Below are 24,347 nucleotides of genomic sequence, written 5' to 3'. Positions count from 1 at the left end.
ACTGCACCACCAGGGAAGCCCATCAAAGTCTTTTGAGTAATTCCACAGGTTGTCAGGGAAGTGGTCCCCAGTACACATGGATATACGAGTACCGTGCCTGGTCCCTTGATAAGGAGGGCAATTGGGCTGCGGGACCTTACCGTGGGGTCAGATTGCAGGGGGAACTTGCAGGAGAGCCATTCAGAACCCTTCTCACTTTACCAAATATATTAAACCTTAATTTTAGTTTGTATGTATACGGCTGCCAAGGTTTTCCAGAAATCTTTGTGGGCTTGCGTTTCCACACACGGTGTATTAAGTGCATATGTCCTTGTAGCATTATCAACAAGGGGCATTGCTTTCTTAATGTTTTCCCATCTGATGAGCAAAAAAGGATGACACGTGTTTGCTATAATCTGCATGATGATACGAAGCATCTTTTCAAAGATTGTGGATCATTAGTGTTTCTTACGCTATGAATTGGAAGTTCACGTCCTTTCAAGGTTGCCAGACTTAAAAAAAAAATACAGGTTACCAGTTAAATTTGAATTTCCTATAAACAATGAGTAATTTTTTATCAGCATGTCCCAATTATTGTATGCAAATATCGCTTCTTGTCAAGTTTTCTTTGAGAACAGTTGCTGTTTTTTTTCTTTTTTAATTGATTTGTAGACTCATTAAATTATCTAAACTTTAAGCTTTAGATAAACTTTAAATTAGCTAAACTTGAATGTTACATAAAAAGCAAACATTTTCTCCCATTCTGTCACTTAAATTTTTTTAAGTCATGTATCTTCTATCTATAAAAGTTTTAAATATGTATGTAGTCAAACCGACTAATGTATTCTTTTATTGCCCTGGGTTTCACATTTTGTTTTCCGAGACTGTGCCTAACCAAAGAACATGCACACGTTTTGTTTTGTTTTTTAATTTTTCTCCCTTTTACAATTAATTATTTAATTCACCTGGCACACAATTTTTTTAGTGTTGTTATTCATAATTTTCTTTATTTTTTCTTTTTAAATTTTAATTTATTTATTTTATTGAAGTACAGTTGATTTACGTTGTGTTAATTTCTGCTGTACAGCAAAGTGACCTAGCAATACACATATATACATTGTTTTTAAAATTCTTTTCCATTATGGTTTATCCCAGGATATTGAATATCATTCCCTGTGCTATATATCAATAGTAGGACCTTGTTATTCATCGTGGCACACAATTTTTTTTTTTTTTTTTTGCGGTGCACGGGCCTCTCACTGTTGTGAGAGGCTCATGGGCCCAGCCGCTCCGCGGCATGTGGGATCTTCCCGGACCGGGGCACGAACCCATGTCCCCTGCATTGGCAGGTGGAACTCTCAACCACTGCGCCACCAGGGAAGCCCGGCACACAATATTTTATCATGAGGACTTTATGCCAAAATGGATAGTACTGGGGGAAAAAGCATTTGAAAATAATCTAAGATATCTGGGGTGGATTCACCAAGTGGAGGAGACCCACACTTGAAGTCAGAAGCCAGGTTATTTATTCATAATGAGAATCTCTAACTATTGAGCGAGATACTAGACTCATCAGACCTGCCTGTTCTTCCCTGCTGGGCGAGCATCTCAGAAAGCCAAGTTGTCTGCCGGTTGCCAGGGGAGCCTGGACTCCAGCCTGCCATCCCATTTACGTATCTCATTTCTCAGTGTGTGGCCCTCAAGCCACCTGCCTCAGAACCCCCCAGGTGGGCTTGGTGAGCACTCAGATGGCCAAAGAGCAATGACCCTCTGGGAACAGAGCCTGGGAATCTGTATTTTTAACCAGCACCTCAGAGGATGGCTGATGTTTGGGAACTACTTGTTCATGGCCTTTAGGTGGTGAGAGCTGATATATCTTGATCTAAAACGATGCTACGTCTGGGAAAGGTCTGGGCTAGATTTGTCTGCACCCATTCTTTCTTCAGGTGCTTTCGTCCTTTGGGTTTTGTTACAGTGGAATAAGTCCCCTTGGCTGGGAACCAATTCCACCTCCTAAGGCACCCCTCTGAGCCACGATGCCTCCGTTTCACAGTTTATCCAGAGAGCATCTCATTTTATTCATATCCAAGTTCTTTGGGGTCCCTTGCTGACTGTAACCCCACGAAAGCAATGCCCTTGAGGGTGCTCATCTGTGTCAACATCAAGGCCACCTCCTGGCAGCCCATTCTGAGATAATTATCCAACTTTCCCTTCCTAAATGGTTAGAGAAAATTAGCAATGACGATATCACCTCACTTAATTTTCACAGACCAAAAAGTTCTTTCTTGATACAACCTACAAACCTTGTTGCCGAGACATAGTCTTTGTTAACGACGCATGAAAACATGGGGCTCTGTTCCCTCTGTCGTGCTGCCTCTGAACTGGAGACTCACTTCAGCCTGAGTTTTCTCTAGACTTTACATCTAGAGCCAATCACGGCCTGGGGTTTCTTTGCTAACTGCATTTGTTTGACTTTCCCAAAGTTTAATTGTTTCCACTTGGACTTTCTTTTTGAAATGATCATTTCCCAATAAAATTGTGATTCTCAGCTGACCAGAGTATCTGCTTGAGGGCACTGCTGTGACCTCCACGTGGTGAAGCTGCTGCGGTGCTGGCTCCGGGGTGGGGATGGAGGTGCCCACACGTCACTCGGGGTCACCCTGGGGTCACCCTGGGGTCACCCACAGCACAGTGATATTAAGTGTGTGCTGGGGCACTTCTGCGTCCCTGCGTGAAACTGGAGAAGCTCGGGGCCGGATTTAGAAAGCAGTTTGAGAGCAACTGGTATTTAATGCAGTGCAGTTGTCTTTTGAGCCAAGGGCCTTGGACTCACCCTTTCATTGAGGAGGGAGCCTTCCCGAGGGCAGCCGTCACAAGCGGGCTCTTTCAGCAGAAAGTCTGAGTCATCCAGAGAGAGACCTGTGATTAGTGGGTTACATGTGACAACTTTGCAGATCCTTATCCCACGAAAAGAGCTGCCTCTCACTAAAGAGGAGATGCTGCAGAGGAGATGCAACCATCGAAAGAGCAATGAACCTGACCCTCCAGGTCTCTTGTCCACTTAATTCTCCCTCTCGCTGAATGTTTTAGGTTATGACTCCCATCATGAGAACTTCCTTAATGGTGGGCAAAGGGAGAAGAGACAAAACCCCAGTAGCATTCAAATAATAACTAGTATCCCCAGTTGAAATCTCATGGCCAGCATCATAGCAGTAAGAGAGATGCAGCCACTATACCCAGGCCCTGTATGGGGTCACTTGTACATTTATTATTTTATTAAATCCTTAGATTTTCCTGTGAGGCTGAATTAATAGTCACATTTCACAGATGAAGAAAATAAGGCAAAGGGAGTACAATAGATTGCACAAGGGCATCCTGCCTGGCCATGACAGAGCGGACATGGGTGCCCAGGTCTGTCTCTTCCCAATCTCTTTTCTTTTATTCTTACCTTTTGAATTTTCAACTCATGGAGCTGAGAGGAACAGGAGAGAACCAATCTGTTACCCCTGAGGTGACTGGGCTCATGTCCAGTTGGTAGGGAATCCAGTGCTTTCTCCAAAACAGAACTGTCTTGTTTGGCCAAGTCCAGTATGTGGCTCCGGGCAAGACTCTGGTCATCTCTGTGCCTAATTTCTGTAAAATTGGCGTGATGGTATTACTTAGCTCGTAGGGTCACTGGAAAATTCCCATTAAGCTGTCAGTATAGCGAGTGTTCAGCATGCAGTGAGAACTCCAGGCATGTTGGCTATTATTTTTTATCACACCAACTCAGGGACATGCATGGTGGTTGGCTCCCTCTTAACAAGCATTTGGTTTTTGGTTTTGGGGTTTTTTTTGCAGTACGCGGGCCTCTCACTGCTGCGGAGAGGAGCACAGGCTCTGGACGCGCAGGCTCAGCGGCCATGGCTCACGGGCCCAGCCGCTCCGCGGCATGTGGGATCTTCCCGGACCAGGGCACAAACCCGCGTCCCCTGCATCGGCAGGCGGACTCTCCACCACTGCGCCACCAGGAAAGCCCAAGCATTTGGTTTTAAACACGGCACTGCTTCGTGTATTGTAGGCAGATCGTTCTTATATTTGTATTCCTCCAGGGTTTTCCTGCATCAATTTGCTGAGTAAGCAGCAAGGTGATGCCACCACGGTTTCTATCATCTTTTTGCCCCATGTCCCCTCCTCCACCTCACCTGGTAGGTGTCGGCATCCCCCCCTGAGGTTGGAACCCAGGCAGCCTGGCTCCAGAGCATCTCTGCTCCTAACTCCTACTTCATGCTGGTTCTTCACCCCTCCCTCTCTCCCCACCACTTTCTTTCCCTCCTTCCTCTGGTGATGTCTTCATTTCGCATCTTGCTGCCACTGTAGTCCACTCTCTAGGCATAAGGTGGACGAGAGAGTGGTAGAGGGAGCTGCAATGCAATAAGGTTTCTGAGCAGGACCCTTGGGCTAGTCACACTGGCAGGCATTTTATCTGCATTTTCTTCTTAGAGCTTTATAACAACCTACTGTGGCAGGATTGCTGTCCCCATTTTGTGAAGGAGCAGTATACGGTGCTTAAGAGCAGAGTACCCCCGTGTCCCCAGATGTCTATCAACTGAAAAAAATTGCACAATGTGAAATTTGTGAGTTAAGTTGTCTGGGGCAAAATGTGGACCATAGCCTGGGAGATAGCCTCTCAGAGAGCTTGGACGCACTGCTCCAAAGAGGTCAGAGGGGAGGTCATATATATGTGATATTGGTGAAGGGGTTCGTGGAGTCAAAGCACACACTTTGGCAGAAGGTTGCCGCTAGTCACGAAGAGCAGATGTCACCGTTAATGATTTTAGTGCTTTTCTAGATATGAGAAGATGCAAGAAATTGGGCTCATAAAATCTTCTCCTGAAACTATCTACCTGGGGCACAGAGAGCCTCATTCCTGATCTCTGCCCTGAACTCCTTTCAGGGGGTGTTTGAGGTCAGCGACTGCAGAGGCCGTTGGTTTCATCCTCGTAGAACCCGCCGGCGAGCAACAATTTTCAGTTGGCACGTCTGTGCCCGCATGTCTGTACTGGCCCTTCTTGGTCCTTTGAGCCTCTCAGGTGAATTACCAGATCTGCAGGTGCTTACGTTTCTTCATTGTTATTTTTATTATAAACACACAGACTGTCAGGGAAGTCATTTATTGAATATAATTTATTCTATGCGGCTCAATATCCAAAAGATATAGTCCCACTGCTTTTCCCAGCCCACCATCAGTAACAACAGTTTCTTAGCATTGACCTTATACCTTTCATTCAATTTGCCCCTCTATTTATTATGCATTCTTATTGCTGGCATTAGAGCCTGAATTTCCTGACCCCTTATTCTAGAATTCCTTTGACCTCTTCTCATCTCCTCTTTGCATCCCTTTATCAGCCCAGCTTTGCTGACTAGTTCCTTGTCGACCCTCATAATTTTTCTCCTAAGGCCTCCCGCCATCATCGCAGGACCCAGCAGAGAGCTCTGAGCATCACGGATGCTGAGCCTGCCTAGGAAAGGCTGTGCCCAGGCTGTGCTGTGGCCACAGCCCTCCTCCTCTGATTCCCAAGAGTGACACTCCACTTGAATTGGGATTTGTCAGGGAAGCTGCCAGCAAACCAGGGGGCTCTCCCTCTGACCAGCTCCCATCATGGAACTTTGGAATTGCTCCCTGAGACTAAAGGGTAGAGGTGGGATGCAACCACGGGTAGGCACGCAGGGAGAGAAGAGTCTCAGTGGCTTTCCTTGCTCAGGTAAGCATTTAAAACAGTGCCTGGCACAGGGTTCAGTACAAAGTGTTTCTAATATTATGATTTATAAGAAGAAATATATATTGGGCTTTGTCCCCATTCAGGGCACAGAGCTCATTAAAACCCTTGAAATTTCCTAAGTGAAGAGAGCTGCCTTTTGTTATGCTAATGAGGCGAATTTTGGAAAGCCCCTAAGTAACCTAAGGAAGGGGGCTGGTTGCCAGTGGAATGGACTTTGTGAGTAGGGGGTTGGAGCTTTCAGTCTCCCTCCCTAAACCACCCACAATCCCCACCTCCAGGAAAGGAGCTGGAGATTGAATTCAGTGACCCATGGCCAGTGATTTAATCAACCAACCACAAGTAATGAGGCCTCCATAAAAACTCTAGAGGATTGGGTTTGGAGAATTTCCAGGTTGGTGGAGATTCGGGGAAGGTGGAGCTCCTGGAGAGGGCATGGAAGCGCCTCACCCCTGCCCCAGAACTTGTCCTAAGCATCTCTCCCACCTGGCAGTTCCTTTTTTTTTCTTAATTAAAAAAAAATGTTTTATTGGAGTCTAGTTGATTTACAATGTTGTGTTAGTTTCAGGTGTACAGCAAAGTGAATCAGTTATACATGTACAGATAGGTCATTACAGAGTATTGAGTAGAGTTCCCTGTGCTATACAGGAGGTCCTTGTTGTCTATTTTATATACAGGAGTGTGCATGTCAATCCCAATCTCCCAATTTATCCTTCCGCCCCTTAACTCCTGGTAACCATAAATTTGTTTTCTACATCTCTGTAACTCTACTTCTGTTTTGTAGATAAGTTCATTGGTACCCTTTTTTCTAGATTCCACATATAAGCGATATCATTTGATCCTTTTGTAGTAAACCGGTCATCTAGTGAGTAAAATGTTTCTCTGAGTTCTGTGAGCCATTCTAGCAAATTAATCGAACCCAAGGTGGGGTTGTTGGAACTTCTCAACTAAGGCTGGTGGATTAGAAGCCCAGGTGACAACCTGGACCTGCGATGGGCATCTGAAGCCGGGGGAGAGGTTGTCCTGTGGGGCTGAGCCCTCAACCTGTGGGATCCGACCCTGTCTCCAAGTAGATGGTGTCAAATTGAGTTAATTGCTTGATGGTGTGAGAAGGAAGCACACACGTTGGAACCTGTGTCAGGGTCGGTGTGTTATTTATAGAAGTCTACCTCCATGAGTGCCTGAGAGCCACAGAGCCTTCCTTACAGCCTAAGCGATGCCCCATCTGTCTGGACTTGGCGGTCTCAGCTTTTCCGCGAGAAGCGCTGCACGCAGACCTGAACAGACTCTCTCTGGGGGGGTGTCAGGCAATGTTTTTCTTGGCCTCTTTTTATCTCCTTATTTACCTTCAATTTTTGCAGGTTCCTAGGAAAGGAGGAGAGAGGCTGCAGATACCTTTACAAGTAGACAGTTTCCTCTGGCCAAGAATGTGGGTATATACAAGGGAGGCGGAACCCAACAAGTGTGGTCTTGAGCAAATGACTCCATCCTTTTGTGCCTCCGCTTCCTCATGTGTAAAATGGGAACGTTTAGTCTGACCCCAGAGGGTGTTTCTGTGGAGGCTGTGAAATCAGACACACAGACGCCGGCACCTGGTAGGTGAGGAATCAGAGTCCCGTTGCCCTTCCCGGGTTCGAGGGGAGGTTCCACGCAAGATGGACCATCTGGTTGGTGTCTGTCGGCCTGGAAATGGGGATCAGGCCTCAACCCCAGATGGACACTAGGCGCGCCACCCTCCTAGCACCAACAGGGAAGCGCCCACCCGGCCCAGGGCCCAGGCATCTTCCTTCTGGCCTGACTCTCATCAAAGCCGCTGGAGGTCTGCCTGGTGAGCTTCCCCTCAGATCACAGCTGCCATTGGTCATCAGTTACGGTACTGGCCGTGGAGCCCGCGGGGGTGTGTGTGATGCAACACACACAATAGCTTGGGTTGGCGCTTGGACCAGGTTGGGCAGTGGGAGGGGCTGGGAGAAATGAAGGGCAGAGGGCAGCCCAGGGTTGGCCCCAGCAAACAAGGATGTTCGGGGGGTCAGATGTTCACCAACAGAGAAGCCAAATTTGACTGCTAAGCTTTCCCAGCTGGGAGACACCTTTACATTCCTGTGCCTGGGGTTTCAGCTGTAGGCTCTTGTTAACCAGAAGCCTGAAAGATCTGCTCCTTGGGCCCGTATAAATAGTTCAGAGATGCGCTCAGGCAGGGCAGGGTCGCGGAGGGACACTTCAACCGTAGGTCGTTGGAATTCCTCAAATCTGTTTCAGAAACACTGGTTTGGTTCGTTGTCTTCTGGTTGAAGAAACAGATTAATTGAAGTCTGAGGGGTACAAGTGGGTTTTCCAGCAGCCTGAGCTGTGAGCCCCTGGTGGGTGGTTAGAACTAACTCCAGTTCGCAAGGGCAACAAGAAGAACTGATCCTCGCTGGTTACCAAGGTGTCCTTCCTTTGTCAGGAGGTAGGGTTGAGCAGCTATGGAAATGGATTTGGAAAAGAAACACCTCTCGGTAGAAAAGCGAACTCTAAGCTGGGAACTCCAGACAGCCAAGAGTTTCCTAGTTTAGTGGTTTTCAAGAGACTCTCCCGCCCCAAAGAGCACGCCTGCATGCGTCCTCAAGGGTGTGTCAGGTGTGTCGGGCTTTGGTGTGGAAAAAATCTGGTTGGGGTCATGTGAGCAGTGCCACGAGCTGGCCGTTTGGAAGAGGTGGTGAGCAGCTAGTCCGTTCCCCCGTGGCTTCCTCAATGATTACGTAAAACGAACGGTCTCTGGCAGAACCTGTCCTGCAGCGGGCTCTGTCACATCACATCCAGGTGACGGGTCAGAGACGGAGCCGCTGGTTCTGTCCCCAGGCTGTGGTTTGCCCCAGTTCCCTCCTACTCACCTGGGATCACGTAAGCGAGCATTATACTAGCAGCACGGGAGAAAACGGAGAGCTCGTGAAATCCAACTACTTTATTTCAAAGTTCAGTCCTGTTTGATCGAGACAGAGTTCCCTTGAGTCTGAATCTTTCATTTATTCATTCGTCATTCATTCATTCATGAAAAAAAATGACTGAGCAGTACTTTTTCTCAGAAACTGCTCCTTCTGTAACAGAGAAGGGCCAAATCTGACTCCATGTTGGCTCTGTTTTTTTAACTTTAATCTTTGCTTTCGCTGCTTTTGTTCACTAAAAGGACACTGTCTATACACAATGGCCTGCCTCGGGGAACCCTGCCCCTCTGCCTGAAGGTTAAACCAAAGTGCCTTTGTTCAGGGAAGCATCCGGACCATGTCCACCTGCGAATGGCTGCAAGAAAGAAGAAATGAACACATTCCCTCCCCGAGGCTGGCCATTCCAGGGGGTGTTTGCAAATCTTATGGCCTTTTTACTTTACTTCCTCATCTCCTCCCCCTCTCTGTGCTATAAGAGAAACTGGCATCCAAACCCCGAAAAGATGGTTATTTTGAGACACTGGTCTGCCATCTTCTCAGTCTGCCCAGCACCTTGTGTCCAGTTTATTAGCCTGTCGTGCGCCCAGCAGAGCAAATTTGGACTCGGTAACATTTCCAGTGTGCCAGACTGACCCTCTCAGAAGAAGCAAGTCACTGAGCTAGTCTTCAGTGAATTGACATCTACTGGTCACAACTGATGTTTGCTTTTATAGTTTAAAAAGTTTGGAGGTTAAACAGCCTTACAATGACTTTTCCTGTCCTGCAGGTGTACTAGCACCAGATGGTGAAAGTCAGTCCTCTGGGCGTTTGCTTCAAGTTGGCATGGAGGTGATGGGAGGGGAAGATTGCTCAGACTCAGAGGGGCCAGGCTGGGCGGTTCCTTGAAGAGATCACGGCTGAGGAACAGGGGTGGGTGTGGGTGTGTGATTGCTATTAGCTCTGAACTGCTAAGTTTCATTTACCTACAGGCCACTGAAAAGAAATTTTACGTAGTTTTAGAGATAGAAGTCTGGAGCCTGGGGGAAAGATTGGAGGGAGATACGTATGTAGGAGCCATTGGCAGGTAGGTGGGAATAGCAGCTATGAAATACGGCCAGTCCTCTCCCCTGCTGTTCTTCAGACTGAGGAGAATGTTCAGACTTTTTCAATTGAAAAGAATTTCCATAAAGAAACATCTTTGCTGTGCCCTAAATCAATAAAATCCTACCACTTACTTCTCTTTGTTAAATTTTCTGACCTCCGCTTAGGTCATCTTCCTGGTCTTTCTGAGATTATAAGCAGCTAATGATCAAGGATGTCAGTCCTAAGAGAGTCGGGAGATCCCATGTTTAATCTCCTGTCCTGAGTTTCAGATCTTTTTTCCCTTCCTTTAAGGAGTGAAGTATAAAAGCTTCTTCCCTTCGTCCCTTTTTTTAGCTTTGTTTTTTAATTGAAGTATAGTTGATTAACAACGTTGTGTTAGTTTCAGGTGTACAGCAGTGATTCAGTTATATATATATTTTTCCAGATTCTTTTCCCATATACAAAATGTTGAGTATAGCTTCCTGCTATAAAGTAAGTCCCTGTCGGTTATCTATTTTATACACAGTAGTGTGTATATGTTAATCCCAAACTTCCCCTTTGGTAACCATAACTTTGTTTTCTATGTCTGTGGGTCTGTTTCTGTTTGGTAAATAAGTTCATTTGTATCATTTTTTTTTAGATTCCAAATATAAGCGATACCATATGCTATTTGTCTTTTTCTGGTTCCATCATTCTGGAGACTGCTACGTAACTGCTGGGTTTCTTATTTCTTAGTTAATTTCTTTTAATAGTCAAAGAAAGTGGTTGCCAAGGAACTGCTCTGTGACAACTGAACGTGCCAGTGCCCTTTCATACAAAATGGAAAATTAACGGGATTCATTATTTAATTTCCTGTGTCAGGTTGATGAATACAGTTTGTGTGTGTGTGTGTTATTCTCTGTACCTTTCCAGCATCTGATGTACAGTGAAGATCATTTCTGCTGTACTGTGCTGTGACTCTGAACTTACAATGTTTTTTTTTTAATAGATCGTTATTGGAGTGGAATTGCTTCACAATACTGTGTTAGTTTCTGTGGCAGAACAAAGCGAATCAGCCGTATGCATATACCAATGCTTTCTTACAGGTGTAGAGTCAGTACTTAGTTAGGCTTTTTTTTTAAGGAACTGGGTTTATGGCAAGCTCAAGCAATAAGGATTAATTAAAAAGATACACAAGACAATCAGGAAGACATAGATCTTCTATTAGTCCAGTAAGGCTGCCATAACAAAATACCACAAGCTGGGTGTCTTCAACAGCAGAAATGTATTTTCTCACAGTTCTGGAGGCTGGAGGCTTTCTTCCTGGCTTGTGGCCAATCACTTGCTTTGTCCTCGCAGTGGCCTTCGCTCTGTGTGCACTCCTGTGTCTCTTCCTTTTCCTTATAAAGACACCACTCCTATTGGATTAATGGCCCCAGCCTTAAGACCTCATTTTAACTTAACCACCTCTTTACAGACCCTATTTCCAAATCCAGTAACATTCTGCAATTAAGACTTTATGAATTTTCTTTTATAATTTTTTAAAATTTATTTATTTATTTATTTTTGGCTGCGTTGGGTCTTCGTTGCTGCGCGCGGGCTTTCTCTAGTTGCGGCGATCACGGGCTACTCTTCATTGTGGTGCGCTGGCTTCTCACTGCAGTGGCTTCTCTTGTTGTGAAGCACGGGCTCTAGGGGCACAGGTTTCCATAGTTGTGGTGCGTGGGCTCAGTAGTTGTGGCTCACGGGCTCTAGAGCGCAGGGTCAGTAGTTGTGGCGCATGGGCTCAGTTGCTCCACTGCATGACCAGGGCTCGAACCCATGTCCCCTGCATTGGCAGGCGGATTCTTAACCACTGAGCCACCAGGGAAGCCCAAGACTTCAACATATGAATTTTGAGGGACATAATTCATCCCATAGAAGACGCCGCAGTAACCCAGGGATAGGAAGTGCTTTATGAGGGATCTCACAGAGGCTGTAACTAGAACCTAGCTGGTTTTAGTGATTTCAGATCTTATCTTACAGTCAGCATGGACCAGGTTATGTTCTGGTAATAAACCCCTCTCCAAACCTCAGTAGCCTACAGCAACAAAGGTATATTTCTTACCTACACTTCTTGTCTTCTATTGGCCAACAGAGCCCTCTGTCTATTCTATTCTATTCTATTCTATTCTATTCTATTCTATTCTATTCTATTCCATTCTATTCCATTCCATTCCATTCTATTCTTCAGGATCTGGGCTTATAGAGCAGCCATTGTATTGAGCACTGCTGGTCTCTGTGCCAGAGGGAAGGAGAGGAGATTCATGGAAAGCCTCACCTCTGAAACAAATGCCCAATCCCGTAAAGGACATATCGCTTCTGCTCAAAACTCATTTAAACACAAAATTTGGCCAGGCAGAGTCACATGGTAGAGGCTGGACATGCAGTCCTATCAGATGCCTTGAAGGAAAAGAAATACTGTGTGAACAGTGCTAATAACTATCATATTCTTACTCCAGAGCCCCTCCATAGATGCAACTTGGCCACTTGCTCAGACTCTGCTGCATTTTTGTAGATCTTTGCATTTCTCTTCCCTCTCCAAGTAGCTTCCACATAATCTCCTCCATCATCTGTCCTCTACTCCTTAGCTTTTATTATTCACAGTTTTTTGTGCTCATAACCCATCCCTCCTTATGGCCTCTCATAATCTCTTCATCTGCCTCATTAGACTTCTCTGTTCATCCACACCTGGTCCATTATCTCCATACTTCTCAGAAGACATGGTTGCTACAGCTCATAACTGAACAGAGGGTTTCACCTCAAGCTACTTCGTGGTCCCTAGTCTATGAACGCATTTCTCAAGGGTCTGTCAACTCCTGTTCTTGAATGAGAGGTCTCTGGTTGAAAGTACTGTAGCCACACAAGGCTCCTCCCCCTCAGATGCTTTGTCATAGATGTTACTCTTACAAGGAGCCATGAGCACGGTGGCGACTGTGGTTATCAAGTCTAGGGGGATTGGTAGTCAAAAGTATGCAATCAGTTATCATTAAGCTATCAGCTCTCAGGGTCAAAGAAATCCAGGAGATTTAATATTGTGAAGAGCTTTTTCACTCCAGTTCTTAAGGATAGTTAAAAGTCAGTACGTTTAATGAACCTACATGGTTATAAGTTTTCTTAATTTATGTGAAGTGGTATAGTGTTAACCCAGAGTGTCCTGTAAAAAGTTAAGAATGTTATATTGTAGAGTGCCAGTGAACATAATGCAAAGAGGTATGGCCAATAATAAAATTATAAAAGAATTCTAAAAAGTATTAAAGGTCAGAGATTATCAGAATTGATTATAAAGCAAGACCCAAGTACATCCTATTTGCAGGAAACACAACTATAAAGATGCAGACAAGCTGAAAATAAATGGATGCAAAACTATACCAGACGTATGGTAGACCAGGCATTAGAATGCTGGTGTGGTTATATTAATGTCAATTAAAATAGACGCAAAAGTAGAACATTTTACAAAGATAAAGAGGGATGTTTCATAATGACAAAAAGATGTCAATTCATCAAGAACACCTAACAATGATGCACGGGTATGCACCCAGTAGTAGGGCATGAAGTAAAAATGGACAAATTTAAAGGAAGGAAATGACAATTCCACAATCACAGCAAGAATTTTACTACTTTTCATTTAGAAAATGATAGAACAGGTAGGCAAAATGGCAGCAACACACTGAGGAGCTGAGCGCTTTCAACCACCTTCTTCTAACTGATATTCATAGAGCGCTGTCCCCAGCAACTACAACACATACTTTTTTTTTTTTTTTTGCGGTACGCGGGCCTCTCACTGCTGTGGCCTCTCCCGCTGCGGAGCACAGGCTCCGGATGCGCAGGCTCAGCGGCCATGGCTCACGGGTCCAGCCGCTCCGCGGCATGTGGGATCCTCCCGGACCGGGGCACGAACCCGCGTCCCCTGCATCGGCAGGTGGCCTCCCAACCACTGCGCCACCAGGGAAGCCCCATACATTTTTTTCAAGTTCAAATACCATGTTCATCAAAAAAGACCACATATTTGACTGGAAAAAAAAGCCTCAATAGATTTACAAGCCGTGCAATCAGAGTGTGCACTCTGCCCCCAGCAGAAGTAAATTAAAAATAAATTACATTAAGGAATATCCCAATATTTGGAAATTAAACAATACACTTCTAATTAATCCATGATTCAAACAAGAAATTACAAGGGAAATTAAAAAATACATTTAACAAATGGTAACGATGTACCAGAGGAAAATGTATGGCTTTAAATGCTTATAGTAAAGATTTTAAAGTTCTAAAATCAATGACATATGTTCTACTTCTTCAGGTAATTTCTTCAAACTAAAGAAAGGAGAGCAAGGTGAATCTAAAGTGAGTAAGATAAAGGCAATCGTAAAAATAATAATAAATGATAATAATAGAATAAATAATAAATTAAAAGCTATAAGACATCTTGCCTGTATCTTAAGGAAAAACTTATTCTTCATAAACGCTTTCAAAAATAGGAGTGATCGGGGCTTCCCTGGTGGCGCAGTGGTTGAGAGTCCGCCTATCAGAGTGGCTAGAGCTGATGGGATAGGGAACTACTGAAAATCTCATACATTCCTGGCAGGAATGGAAAACGATCCAATGTCTTTGGCAAACAATTTGGTAGTTGCTACAGACTGAACGTCTGTGTCCCCCGGAAATTCATATGTTGAAATCTAATCCCCAATGTGATGGTATTTGGAGGTGGGGCCTGTGGGAGGCGGTTAGGTCATGAGAGCGGAGCCCTCATGAATGGGATTAGTGTCTTCATAAGAGAGACACCAGAGAGCTCCCTCGCCCCTTCTGCCATGTGAGAACACAGTGAGAAGACAGCTATCTAAGAACCAGGCTCTCACCGCTGAATCGCTTTCACCACTGAATCTGCTGGTGCTTTTATCTTGGCCTTGGCAGCCACCGGAATTGTGAGAAATAAATTTCTGTTGTTTATAAGCTACCCAGTCTATGGTATTCTAGCCGCCTGTATAGATGGAGACAGCAGTTTCTTACATTTTTAACTTGTATCTACAGCGCTGCCTACCCATTCTACTCCTGTATATCCAAGGGAAATGAAAACATAACTCTGTGCAAAAGAGTTGTACGTGAATGTTCATAGCAGCAATATTCCAAGAGCAAAAGCTGGGTGGTGGGCAGAGGCAGGAAACCAATGTCCTTCAACAACTGAATGGATGGAGAAATTGTGCTTTAGCCATATAGTGGAATACTACTCAGTAATAAAAAGGAATGAACCACTGATCCCTGTAACAACAACCGCTGAGTTGAAGAAGCCAAACACAAAAGGGTCTGTACTTTATTATTCAGTTTATATAAATAAAAATTAATCTATGGTGACAACAGTAGAACGGGGGTTTCCTGGTGTCAGGGTTGGAGGGAGGGATGGACTTTTAAAAAGGAATGAAGAACCTTTCTGGGTTTGTGGAATTGTTCTAGATCTTGACTGTGGTTATCTTACGGGTGTATACAGTGGCCAGAGTTCATTTGTTTTAGATGCAGCTTACCATATGTAACTCATTCCTCAATAAAATTGATCAAGAAAAATAGATCAGCACGTTTGAAATCGACTCTCCACCTCTGCTAAGGCTTGGGTGGTGGGCTGCTGTCCTTGGTCATCATTCTGTGTGTTGGAAGGGCTTTGCAAACTTTTACGGTGGTATCCATAAAGGGTTACCAGTACTATGATCTTGGGAGGTTGGTGAGCTTGTTAAAAGTAACAGGAAAGGACCATTTTCTGAGACTTCTCTGAACTGTTTTTTTTTTTTTTTTTTACAGCATCACCTCTGACACCAAATGTGTGTGTGTTTTTTCCCATACCCGCTCTCCAGTTACCACCTTGGTGTCTTACAATTTAATTCAGTTCTGACACTAACCACGCAGAATTAGCGCAAACCCCAAAACCCCACAGGCTTAAGGGCTCAGTCCCGTAAGACTCTCCAGCTTCAGACACCAGTTCCGAGACTGGACCTCTCATATGTCTGACTGACTGGTTGTAAAATTGGGGGTTCTCACAACCCCTCCTCAGGTTTGACAGTTTGCTAGAGCAGCTCACAGAACTCAGAAAACCCGTTTACTTTCTATGGCCCGTTTCTTAGGAAAGATGCAACTCAGGAAGAGCCGAATGAAAGGGATGCGTAGGGTGAGGTAGGTGGGAAGGGGTGCAGAGCTTCCGTGTCCTTGCCAGGGGCACCACCCTCCTAGCACCAACCTGGAAGCGTTCTGAACCCCGTTGGTTAGGTTTTCATGGAGGTTCTATTACATAGACATGACTGATTAATTTATTAGCCACTGATTCTTTTTTTAACTTTTTATTTTATATTAGAATATAGCCGATTAACAATGTTGTGATAGTTTCAGGTGCACAGCAAAGGGACTCAGCCGTACCTGTGCATGTATCCATTGTCCCCCGTGGCCACTGTTTATTGAAATCAAGCTCCAGCCCTTCTCCCCTTCCTGGAGGTTAGGGGGTGGGGATGAAAGTTACAACCCTTTACTCACTTGGCTGGTCCCTATGGCAACCAGTGCCCCTCCTTGGGGCGGGGTGTGGGTGGGGTGAAACCCAGGCAAGAGTCACCTCATTAGCATAAACTCAGGAGTGGTTGGAAGGGGCTCATTACAAATAACAAAGATGCTCCTCTCCTCCGTACCACTTAGGGAATTACAAGATTTTTAGGAACTCTGTGCCGGCTACTGGGGACAAAGACAAAATATATATTTCTTACTATGTCCCAATATTGCTCCTCCCCACTGAGTGGAGAGGGTGAATCTAATCTTGTTTTCCCTTAGTGCCAAGGACGTGTTTGGGCTTTAGCATCGGCTGAGTTTTTCCTTTCAATATGTAAAAAATACACACACATGATTGCGATTTGAAAGAAGTCCAAAGAAAATCTTTCACAACCGTAATGACATCCAGAGCCGTATAATTTGAAAGATAAGAATTGTTTTTCGTGCAGTCATATAGATTGTGTCTGTAAGTGTAGTCTTCTTAATTATATGTACCACTTTAGCTTCTGAAACTGCCATGGCCTCTTCCTGGCAGAGTGCACTGGTGTCCGGGGACAGGGCTGGCCCCATTGACTTTCCCAGGCCCTAGGAACAGAGGGGGTAGCTACTTATAATCTGGAGAGCTATGCAAAAGAGTTTTCGTTTGTGGCCTCAACATGCAAATCTTTGAGTCTCAATCATACTCCCTGAGTTTCCTCTGGGTCTGAGAGTCAGATAAACTCCCAGGTCCCAATTTAAGTCATTCAAACTCGTCTTTTTTTTTTTTTTTTTTTTTTTTTGTGGTACGCGGGCCTCTCACTGTTGCGGCCTCTCCCGTTGCGGAGCACAGGCTCCAGACGCGCAGGCTCAGCGGCCATGGCTCACGGGCCCAGCCGCTCCGCGGCATGTGGGATCTTCCCGGACCAGGGCACGAACCCACGTCCCCTGCATCGGCAGGCGGACTCTCAACCACTGCGCCACCAGGGAAGCCCCAAACTCGTCTTTTTTGAGTCTTGTGCAAGCATCTGGCTCCTTGGAACGTGAGCACAGCTCCAAAGGTACAACGCCCAGGGCTTCTAAGACCCATATGTGGGTTGCTCCGAGGTCAGGCAGAAGGTGAAATTGAACTAAACAAACTCACTGAGTTGGGATACAACCACTAAAGTTCTTTTGGATTTGTTTTGAAACCATAAATCACAATTTTCTTCCAAACACTCAGCCAGGATTTTTCTTAGAACGTGGCTTCACTTTTCTTAAATAAAATAGACCCATATTACAGCAGTTTTGTAAAATATGGTTGATACACAAGGAGACAGCTAGATATCGTTCAGGCCGTCCATGCGTCAGACACACAGAGGGTGTTAGATGTGCAAGAGGTTTATAGGGGACACTCTTGCCAGAGAAAATGGAGATAGAGTTCAGGGAGAAGGGAGAGCAGAGTGACCCCAGGGGAAAGAGAGGGATGGAGGGAAACTGGATGCATTTCTACAAGAGTTTATCAAGCCCATCCGGAGTCTTCAGGCCAAGGACACCCATCAGAGGAGTCCCGCACCTTCCGGAAATGGACCTGCCTTAGTAACCCTGCCACACTAGGTCTTTGGCTGAGATATTATATTATATATAATATTGTATATATATGTATATATACATATATGTGTGTATATATATATACACACACACAATGTTTATAGTGGTTTTCTCGGGAAATAGTAAGTAACATTTTTGTATGGGGGGAGGTTCCTTTGTACTTTTATATCTTCCAAAATTTCTGCACTTCGGTATGTGTATTCTTAAATCTGGTTTGAGATTTCGACAAGTCTCTCTCTCTCTTTTTTTTAAAGTAATCCCTTTCCTAATTTCAGAAATTGGCAATGCTCATGGCGCGTGTACGCCCGCGTGTGTGTATGTGTGTGTGTGTGTCCTTGCTTGGGCCAATTTGCACCAAGCTTCCTGATTCTTCTTTTTCACCTTCCCCAGATTCTCCTTCTTCCAGAAAATTCACTGGAAACATCTCTTTGGGATAAGAAACAAACCTGTTTATAACCTTCTGTCCACTTTCCCTTACCTAAGTGAGTTTGTAGGTTACTGGCTGATAATTATTGTACACTAAAAATTGGGAACTAATCCAGACACAGAAAAACATGTGTCCTGGGCTCTCCAAAGAAGCATAATGAATCCATTTGGAGGACAAGCCCCAGATTAGGGTCTTATGAAATTCGAAATGAAGTTGTGCCCTGAAAGGATATATAACTAAGATCTTCTAGCCTATTTTACAAGTTAATTGCATTGTAAGGTCATTTTGGCTACAAAAGCTACATTGGGTTCAATAGAGTCCCTTCCAAAATTCATGTCCACCCAGAACCTCAGGATATGATCTTATTTGGAAACAGTTCTTTGCAGATATAACTAGTTAAGATGAGCTCATTTTGGATTAAGGTGGGCTCTAAATCCAATGACTGTTGTCCTTATAAGAAGGCAATGTGAAGACGCAGGGGTGACATATCCAAGGAAGACTATAGGAAGACAGGAGCAGAGATGGGATTGATGTGTCCACAAGCCAAGGCATGCTTTCCAGATTGCGTCCCTCCCAGCACCTTCAGAGGAGGCATGATCCCGTCCACCCCTTGCTTCTAGACTTCTATCCTCCAGAGCAGTGAGAAAATAAATGTTTGCTGAATTAAGCCACCCAGTTTGTAGTACTTTGTCACAGCAGCCCTAGGGAACTAACATAGAAGGCAATGTGACAAAGCTGCTCTGGAGAGGGGCACGAGGACCGAGAACTCATGAGCAGAGGGGTCATTGCATGCCTTCCTCACATTCCCTCCCCTCCATCAACAAAGTTCACTAGATGAAGCATACTAGATGGGGATTGGTAATACCTGAGCTACGTTGAGGACTGGTCCTCTCCGCCTACTCACATTCCAAAGCCGAGTGCTGGGCTGGATACGATTCTTCATCTTCATGTGCAAACAGATAGCAAACAGTGTGTAAAGAGTTTCCTTCATGGCTCCGGGTCACCCAAGAGCAGAGATGCTCATCCCCACAGACTAGCTGGTTCTTCTGCTTCTCTCTGTTGACTAGAGAGTGCAAATGAGATGAAGCGGGGGGGCTTTGTTTTAAATGCACCCTGACAGTTTATGATCATGACCATGAACAAGGTAGCAGCCTAGGGACAATTTGCAGGTGATGGTTCATTGCCAGCCTCTCCGTGGGAAAACATCGATCTTCAGTCACAAAGGTGATGTCATGGGAAATCAGCAGAGGCCATGCACCAAGGGAACCTGGAGGGGCCAGGACTGGGAAGGGGGCCTGGGAAGAAATGGCTGCAGCTGTGTGCAGGTAGCAGACCGTGGCTGAGGGGTCAGCATGAGCACAGGGCAGCTAGCAGTTTGGTAAGCCCTGGGGGTGAAGCCAAAGCAGAAGCCAGAGGCTATCAGGGCACCCTGAAGAACAGAGGGGCCGCTAGTGTCTTTGTCAGGAAAGATGAATTGGGGATGGAGAGGGAGTAAGCAGGAGGCAGAATGTGGGATGACGCCCAGAGGGGAGGGGAGAGCAGAGTGTGAGGGAGGAGAGGGAATGAGTGGGACAGAGACCTGCCCGTGCTGGAGGGCCCGCAGCACTGCTGCAGTTTTTCAGCGCAGAGAATACCATCACGGACATGGTTTCCTGGAGTTTAACTTCTCCCCCTGCTCTGATTTTGTCTCGGTGTAAGCAAAGTTGACAGGTGTGTGCTGTGGTTTAGCAGGACCCTTCAGGGTCTGGGGGCCTCAGAGGTCTTCATGTCCTGCCCTGATCTTACTTTACTTGTTTATGTGCCTCACTGTGTGGCAGGCGGCCACTTTTCAGAAGTTCAGTCCAAGTTCTGGGTTGCCAAGTGGCATGAAATAGCGATAAACCGATCCCTGCAGCTTCATATGAATGTGGAAATAAGCAGAGAAATCGTAGGAAAATTGGGGAGTGTGTATCACACGGACTGGAGTCGTTTGGGGGACTCTAATGAGATACTGTATATGGAAAGCAGGTGGGGTCCAACCAAGAAAGAGAAAACACACCGTAGGTTAAACAGAGAAATTTTAACATCAAAATTATCAACTATATGGGCTTCCCTGGTGGCGCAGTGGTTGAGAATCCGCCTGCCGATGCAGGGGATGCGGGTTCGTGCCCCGGTCCAGGAAGATCCCACATGCCGCAGAGCGGCTGGGCCTGTGAGCCATGGCCGCTGAGCCTGTGCATCTGGAGCCTGTGCTCCGCAACGGGAGGGGCCACAACAGTGAGAGGCCCGCGTAGCGCAAAAAAAAAAAAAAAAAACTATAATAAACGAGATGTAAGAAAACTTTTTAGGGTACCCTAGGGCTGAGGGATGACCCCCAAAGGAGGACAAACTTGGAAGGGGTTCTGATCTCCCTGGAGAAGGTGTGGATGGGCCACTGGACAGCAGAGAAGCTGGCTGATTTAGCCAAGCTAGAGCTGGTCTGGACTTGATGGGCGAGCAAGGAGGGCAGACAGGGAGCAGTCTTCTGCAGTCAGTGGCACTGGGCAGTGGGAGCCTGGGTTCAAGAGGGGCCAGGGGGCCTTCAGAGGAGCAGACTGCATGGCTGGGTTCACAGAGGGAAGCCTGCGGAGGTGGACCCCTGGCCACAGGCATGCTGCACCAGCGCCATGCTGGGGCTTTTTTGTCCTGTGTCAAGAGGTGTGTGGAGAGTTCATCAGTCAGCTGGAGGATGCAGGGTGGCAGAGGGACCACTTGCAGGCCCTGTGGCCCTGACAGGACCCCCTGGAAGCTCTCACGCACACATGGCTGACTCTCATCCCTCCCACGGAAGTTGCAGGAAGCCCCTACCTCCTGCAATGCCCCTCAGTTGAGCAAGCTTAACATGGTGCTCATTTTAAAGGAGAAATAATGGAATGTCATTGCATATTACCAAGCCTATGTTGGAGGGTGCATCTGGAGCCAGAGGAAATCATTGATAATGACACAGAGCTTAGTGAAGAGACTGGCACGTAGTAGGTGCTCAGTGATTGAAAGCTGTGAGTGTCATACTTCTTACTCGGAGAAACAATAAACTTAAATTATCTGGAAGGCATTTGAATGTTAGGCAGCCGTGTTAATATTTCTTGTTCTGTAATTTTTGTGGTGTATCATTTAACTAGACACAAAGTTAAGAATCTGTGTGTAAGCTGTTTCTCATTTCTAATTCATGTTTACTTTTTTGTTTTTTCATTTTCTTTTTGTCTAGGTCTTATATAACATCTTAATCGCCTTCACAAAGATGCATAAATTTGAAGACATAGAACCTGTGGACATCTTGGCCGGATGTGCCCGATTCATTATCGTGGGGTGCGGGGGAGTATTTTTCGGCGTCATTTTTGGATTCATTTCTGCGTTTATCACACGTTTCACTCAGAACATCTCAGCAATGGAACCCCTCATCGTCTTCATGTTCAGCTACTTGTCCTACTTAGTGGCTGAGACGCTCTATCTCTCTGGCATCCTGGCGTGAGTACAAACCAAGGACCACCTCTCATCCAATAAAAGAGAGTTTAGGACCACATCTGGTGGACCAGGCTTTGAGAAAGGCCTGACTCCTAATGCCAATCTTCAAAAGCGTTTCAGGATCCAGGTTTTTTGAACTTTTGTAAAATCCGGTTCAGGTCCTTTGCCAAACAAATGTTCTCTCCAGCATTTGCTTTTGCTCTGTTCTGGTGATTTTCCTGCATAGCAATTATAAGGTCAATTTATAACTCTCAGAAAAGCTGGTGCAGAGAAGAGCTGGGGGAGGTTCAAGGTTAAAGTCTCACTTCAGTCGTTATTTGTTTTCCTTGAAAAATGCATTATTTTAAAGTTAAAGGGAAGCGTGCCGTGAGCTACTATCATTCCTGGGCTCTGCCTTCTGCTGTTTCCCTCGAATCACATCACAGCTCCAGGACTGGTCAGTGTGGAGTGAAACTGGGTAGATGGGATAAGACTAGAAATTCAGATTTTTTTTCCTAATGAAAATATCTTTGAAATGTTTATCCTTGTGTAGATCTTGGAATGAGGCTTCTCACCTTGGCTTATTGTATCTGATCATGTTGCCTTCTTTATGACATCATCCTCATACCCAGCCACTTGGGCACAATGTTATTGTATAGAAATATTTATCTTAATTAAATACAGTAGTGTAAAGTCTAGGCACTCATCATTTTCCCACCTTAGAAGTGAGCAAACTACTAAGACAAGGCAAAGTCCTTTCTTTCCCATCCAGACTTGCTAAGTGACTCTAGAACAAAACATTTTAAAGGAAAAATTTCTCATTAAAATTTTGTAGGAAACATTACAATGTGAGGGGGTCTCGCTGAAGTATTCTTTCTAGGTAACTGCACTGGGTTATTTTGGTTTAAGGCAGGTGAAGTAGAGAGTACGAGGTGGGGCTGACAGAGCTCATGATGGGGGTGGAGGGAGCAAAATAAAAACAGTCCTGCTTCTGGCTCGTGCATGAATTGTGAGCCATTTTGTTGCGGGAAAACCATGTCAAGCCCACCTTCCCTACCACACTCAACTTGTGCAAGACCCCTTACGGAGGAAGAAGAAAGAAAATCTCAGGAAAAACCTGCAGCCAGAAAGAGGACTGGAGAAGACGTTCTCTCTGGATAGAAACAGGATTTGTGTCTCTGTACCATCACCAATAGGGAGGACTTTCCAATGAGGGGCAAGGTCTTGTGGCTTCTCCCTGAGACTCTTTTCCTTTTGCAGAATCACAGCCTGTGCAGTGACCATGAAAAAGTACGTCGAAGAAAACGTGTCCCAGACATCCTACACGACCATCAAGTATTTCATGAAGATGTTGAGCAGCGTCAGCGAGACCCTGATCTTCATGTTCATGGGCGTGTCCACCGTGGGGAAGAACCACGAGTGGAACTGGGCCTTCGTCTGCTTCACCCTGGCCTTCTGCCAGATCTGGAGAGCCATCAGTAAGACACAGCAGGGCCCGGAGAGTCCCACCTGCTTCTTTTTTTATTTTTCTTATTCCTTCCTGCAAGGTTAAAGCAAAAGCAATGGGGTGATGCCAACTGGTTTTACTGGTTAGGGGGGTTTGGGTACCTTGTAGTGACCAGGAATGTTCCCCGTTTGCTTCCTCAATCAGTTCAGAATAATCACTGGCCGATAAGGTTCTGCACTGAAGCAAGGCTGAAGCAGGAGCACTTGTTTTTAATTGAGAGAAAACTCTCACATTTACACATTTAAATATAACTCAGTACATTCATCCCTTGCTCTTCACTTCTTTGCCAGCTTATGAGTTCTTGCACCATAAATCAGACACAGATTATAAACTGCGGGCTTTCTTTTATGCTTTTGTTACAGGAAAAGTGAGCTCTCACAAACTGTAAGGCAAGTCCTGTTAGAAAACCGTCTCCTAAATATTACAAGTGCTTTTATTGAAGGGTTGAGTGTGATATATAGAAAACAAAGGAAGTGAATCTCTATTTTTGAAAAGTGCTTAGTAAAGGCAACTCTACAGTGTAACTGGTGTCACCCCTATAAAATATGCCTAACTTAAAAACACGAGGTGTCTTGACTAATGGCTTTTAATTTAACTTGTATATTTATGTTTCTGGAGCTAGAAAGAACACTCAGTACTGAACTACAAGATATGCTTTACCTTTTGATTAGAAGAGATTATAATTTTAAATGACTTCAACCAATATTTGAAGCATTTTTTTACGTGAATTTGACCAGTATTTTCAAGCCAATTGCTCAAAGAGAAATTAGGAGAAATGGCTCAGAATTCATCTTGAACATATCCATTCTAAATTTAGAATGGTTTTTAGGATTTAGGCAAGAATAACAAGAATGTAGAAATATTAAAAATATTCACAAAAATAGCTCTGAATATATGTGCCTATTGGGTCTCCAGGGGAGAAAAGAATTAAGGATTCTGTGATATAAATTTATAATCTCACAAGTCCTACCAGTATTACTAACTAGCTATTTGACCTTGGACAGATAGTTAACTACTCAAAATCTTCTTCCCCAACCACAAAATGGTGGGTCTGGACAAATTTCATAAGTCCCTTTCAGTTCTAATACTGTAGGGATCTACAGGGCAGTAGGGTTAATGTCAAGAGGAGT

General features: G+C 45.1%; 1 protein-coding gene across 1 annotated transcript in view; it reads left to right on the top strand.

Moving 5' to 3' along the window:
- The window catches only part of SLC9A4 (solute carrier family 9 member A4), a 57,726-nt gene that overhangs the window by 7,852 nt on the left and 25,527 nt on the right, over window positions 1-24,347 (top strand). Inside the window, exons 3-4 of the mRNA XM_067703876.1 lie at window positions 21,475-21,734; window positions 22,971-23,188. Coding sequence (XP_067559977.1) covers window positions 21,475-21,734; window positions 22,971-23,188 — 478 coding nt within the window. The remainder of the gene's footprint in view (window positions 1-21,474; window positions 21,735-22,970; window positions 23,189-24,347) is intronic.

The sequence above is a fragment of the Pseudorca crassidens genome, chromosome 14 (genome assembly GCF_039906515.1).
Source record: "Pseudorca crassidens isolate mPseCra1 chromosome 14, mPseCra1.hap1, whole genome shotgun sequence".
NCBI classification, from domain to species: Eukaryota; Metazoa; Chordata; class Mammalia; order Artiodactyla; family Delphinidae; genus Pseudorca; species Pseudorca crassidens.
This window is presented reverse-complemented; position numbering and strand designations above follow the sequence as displayed.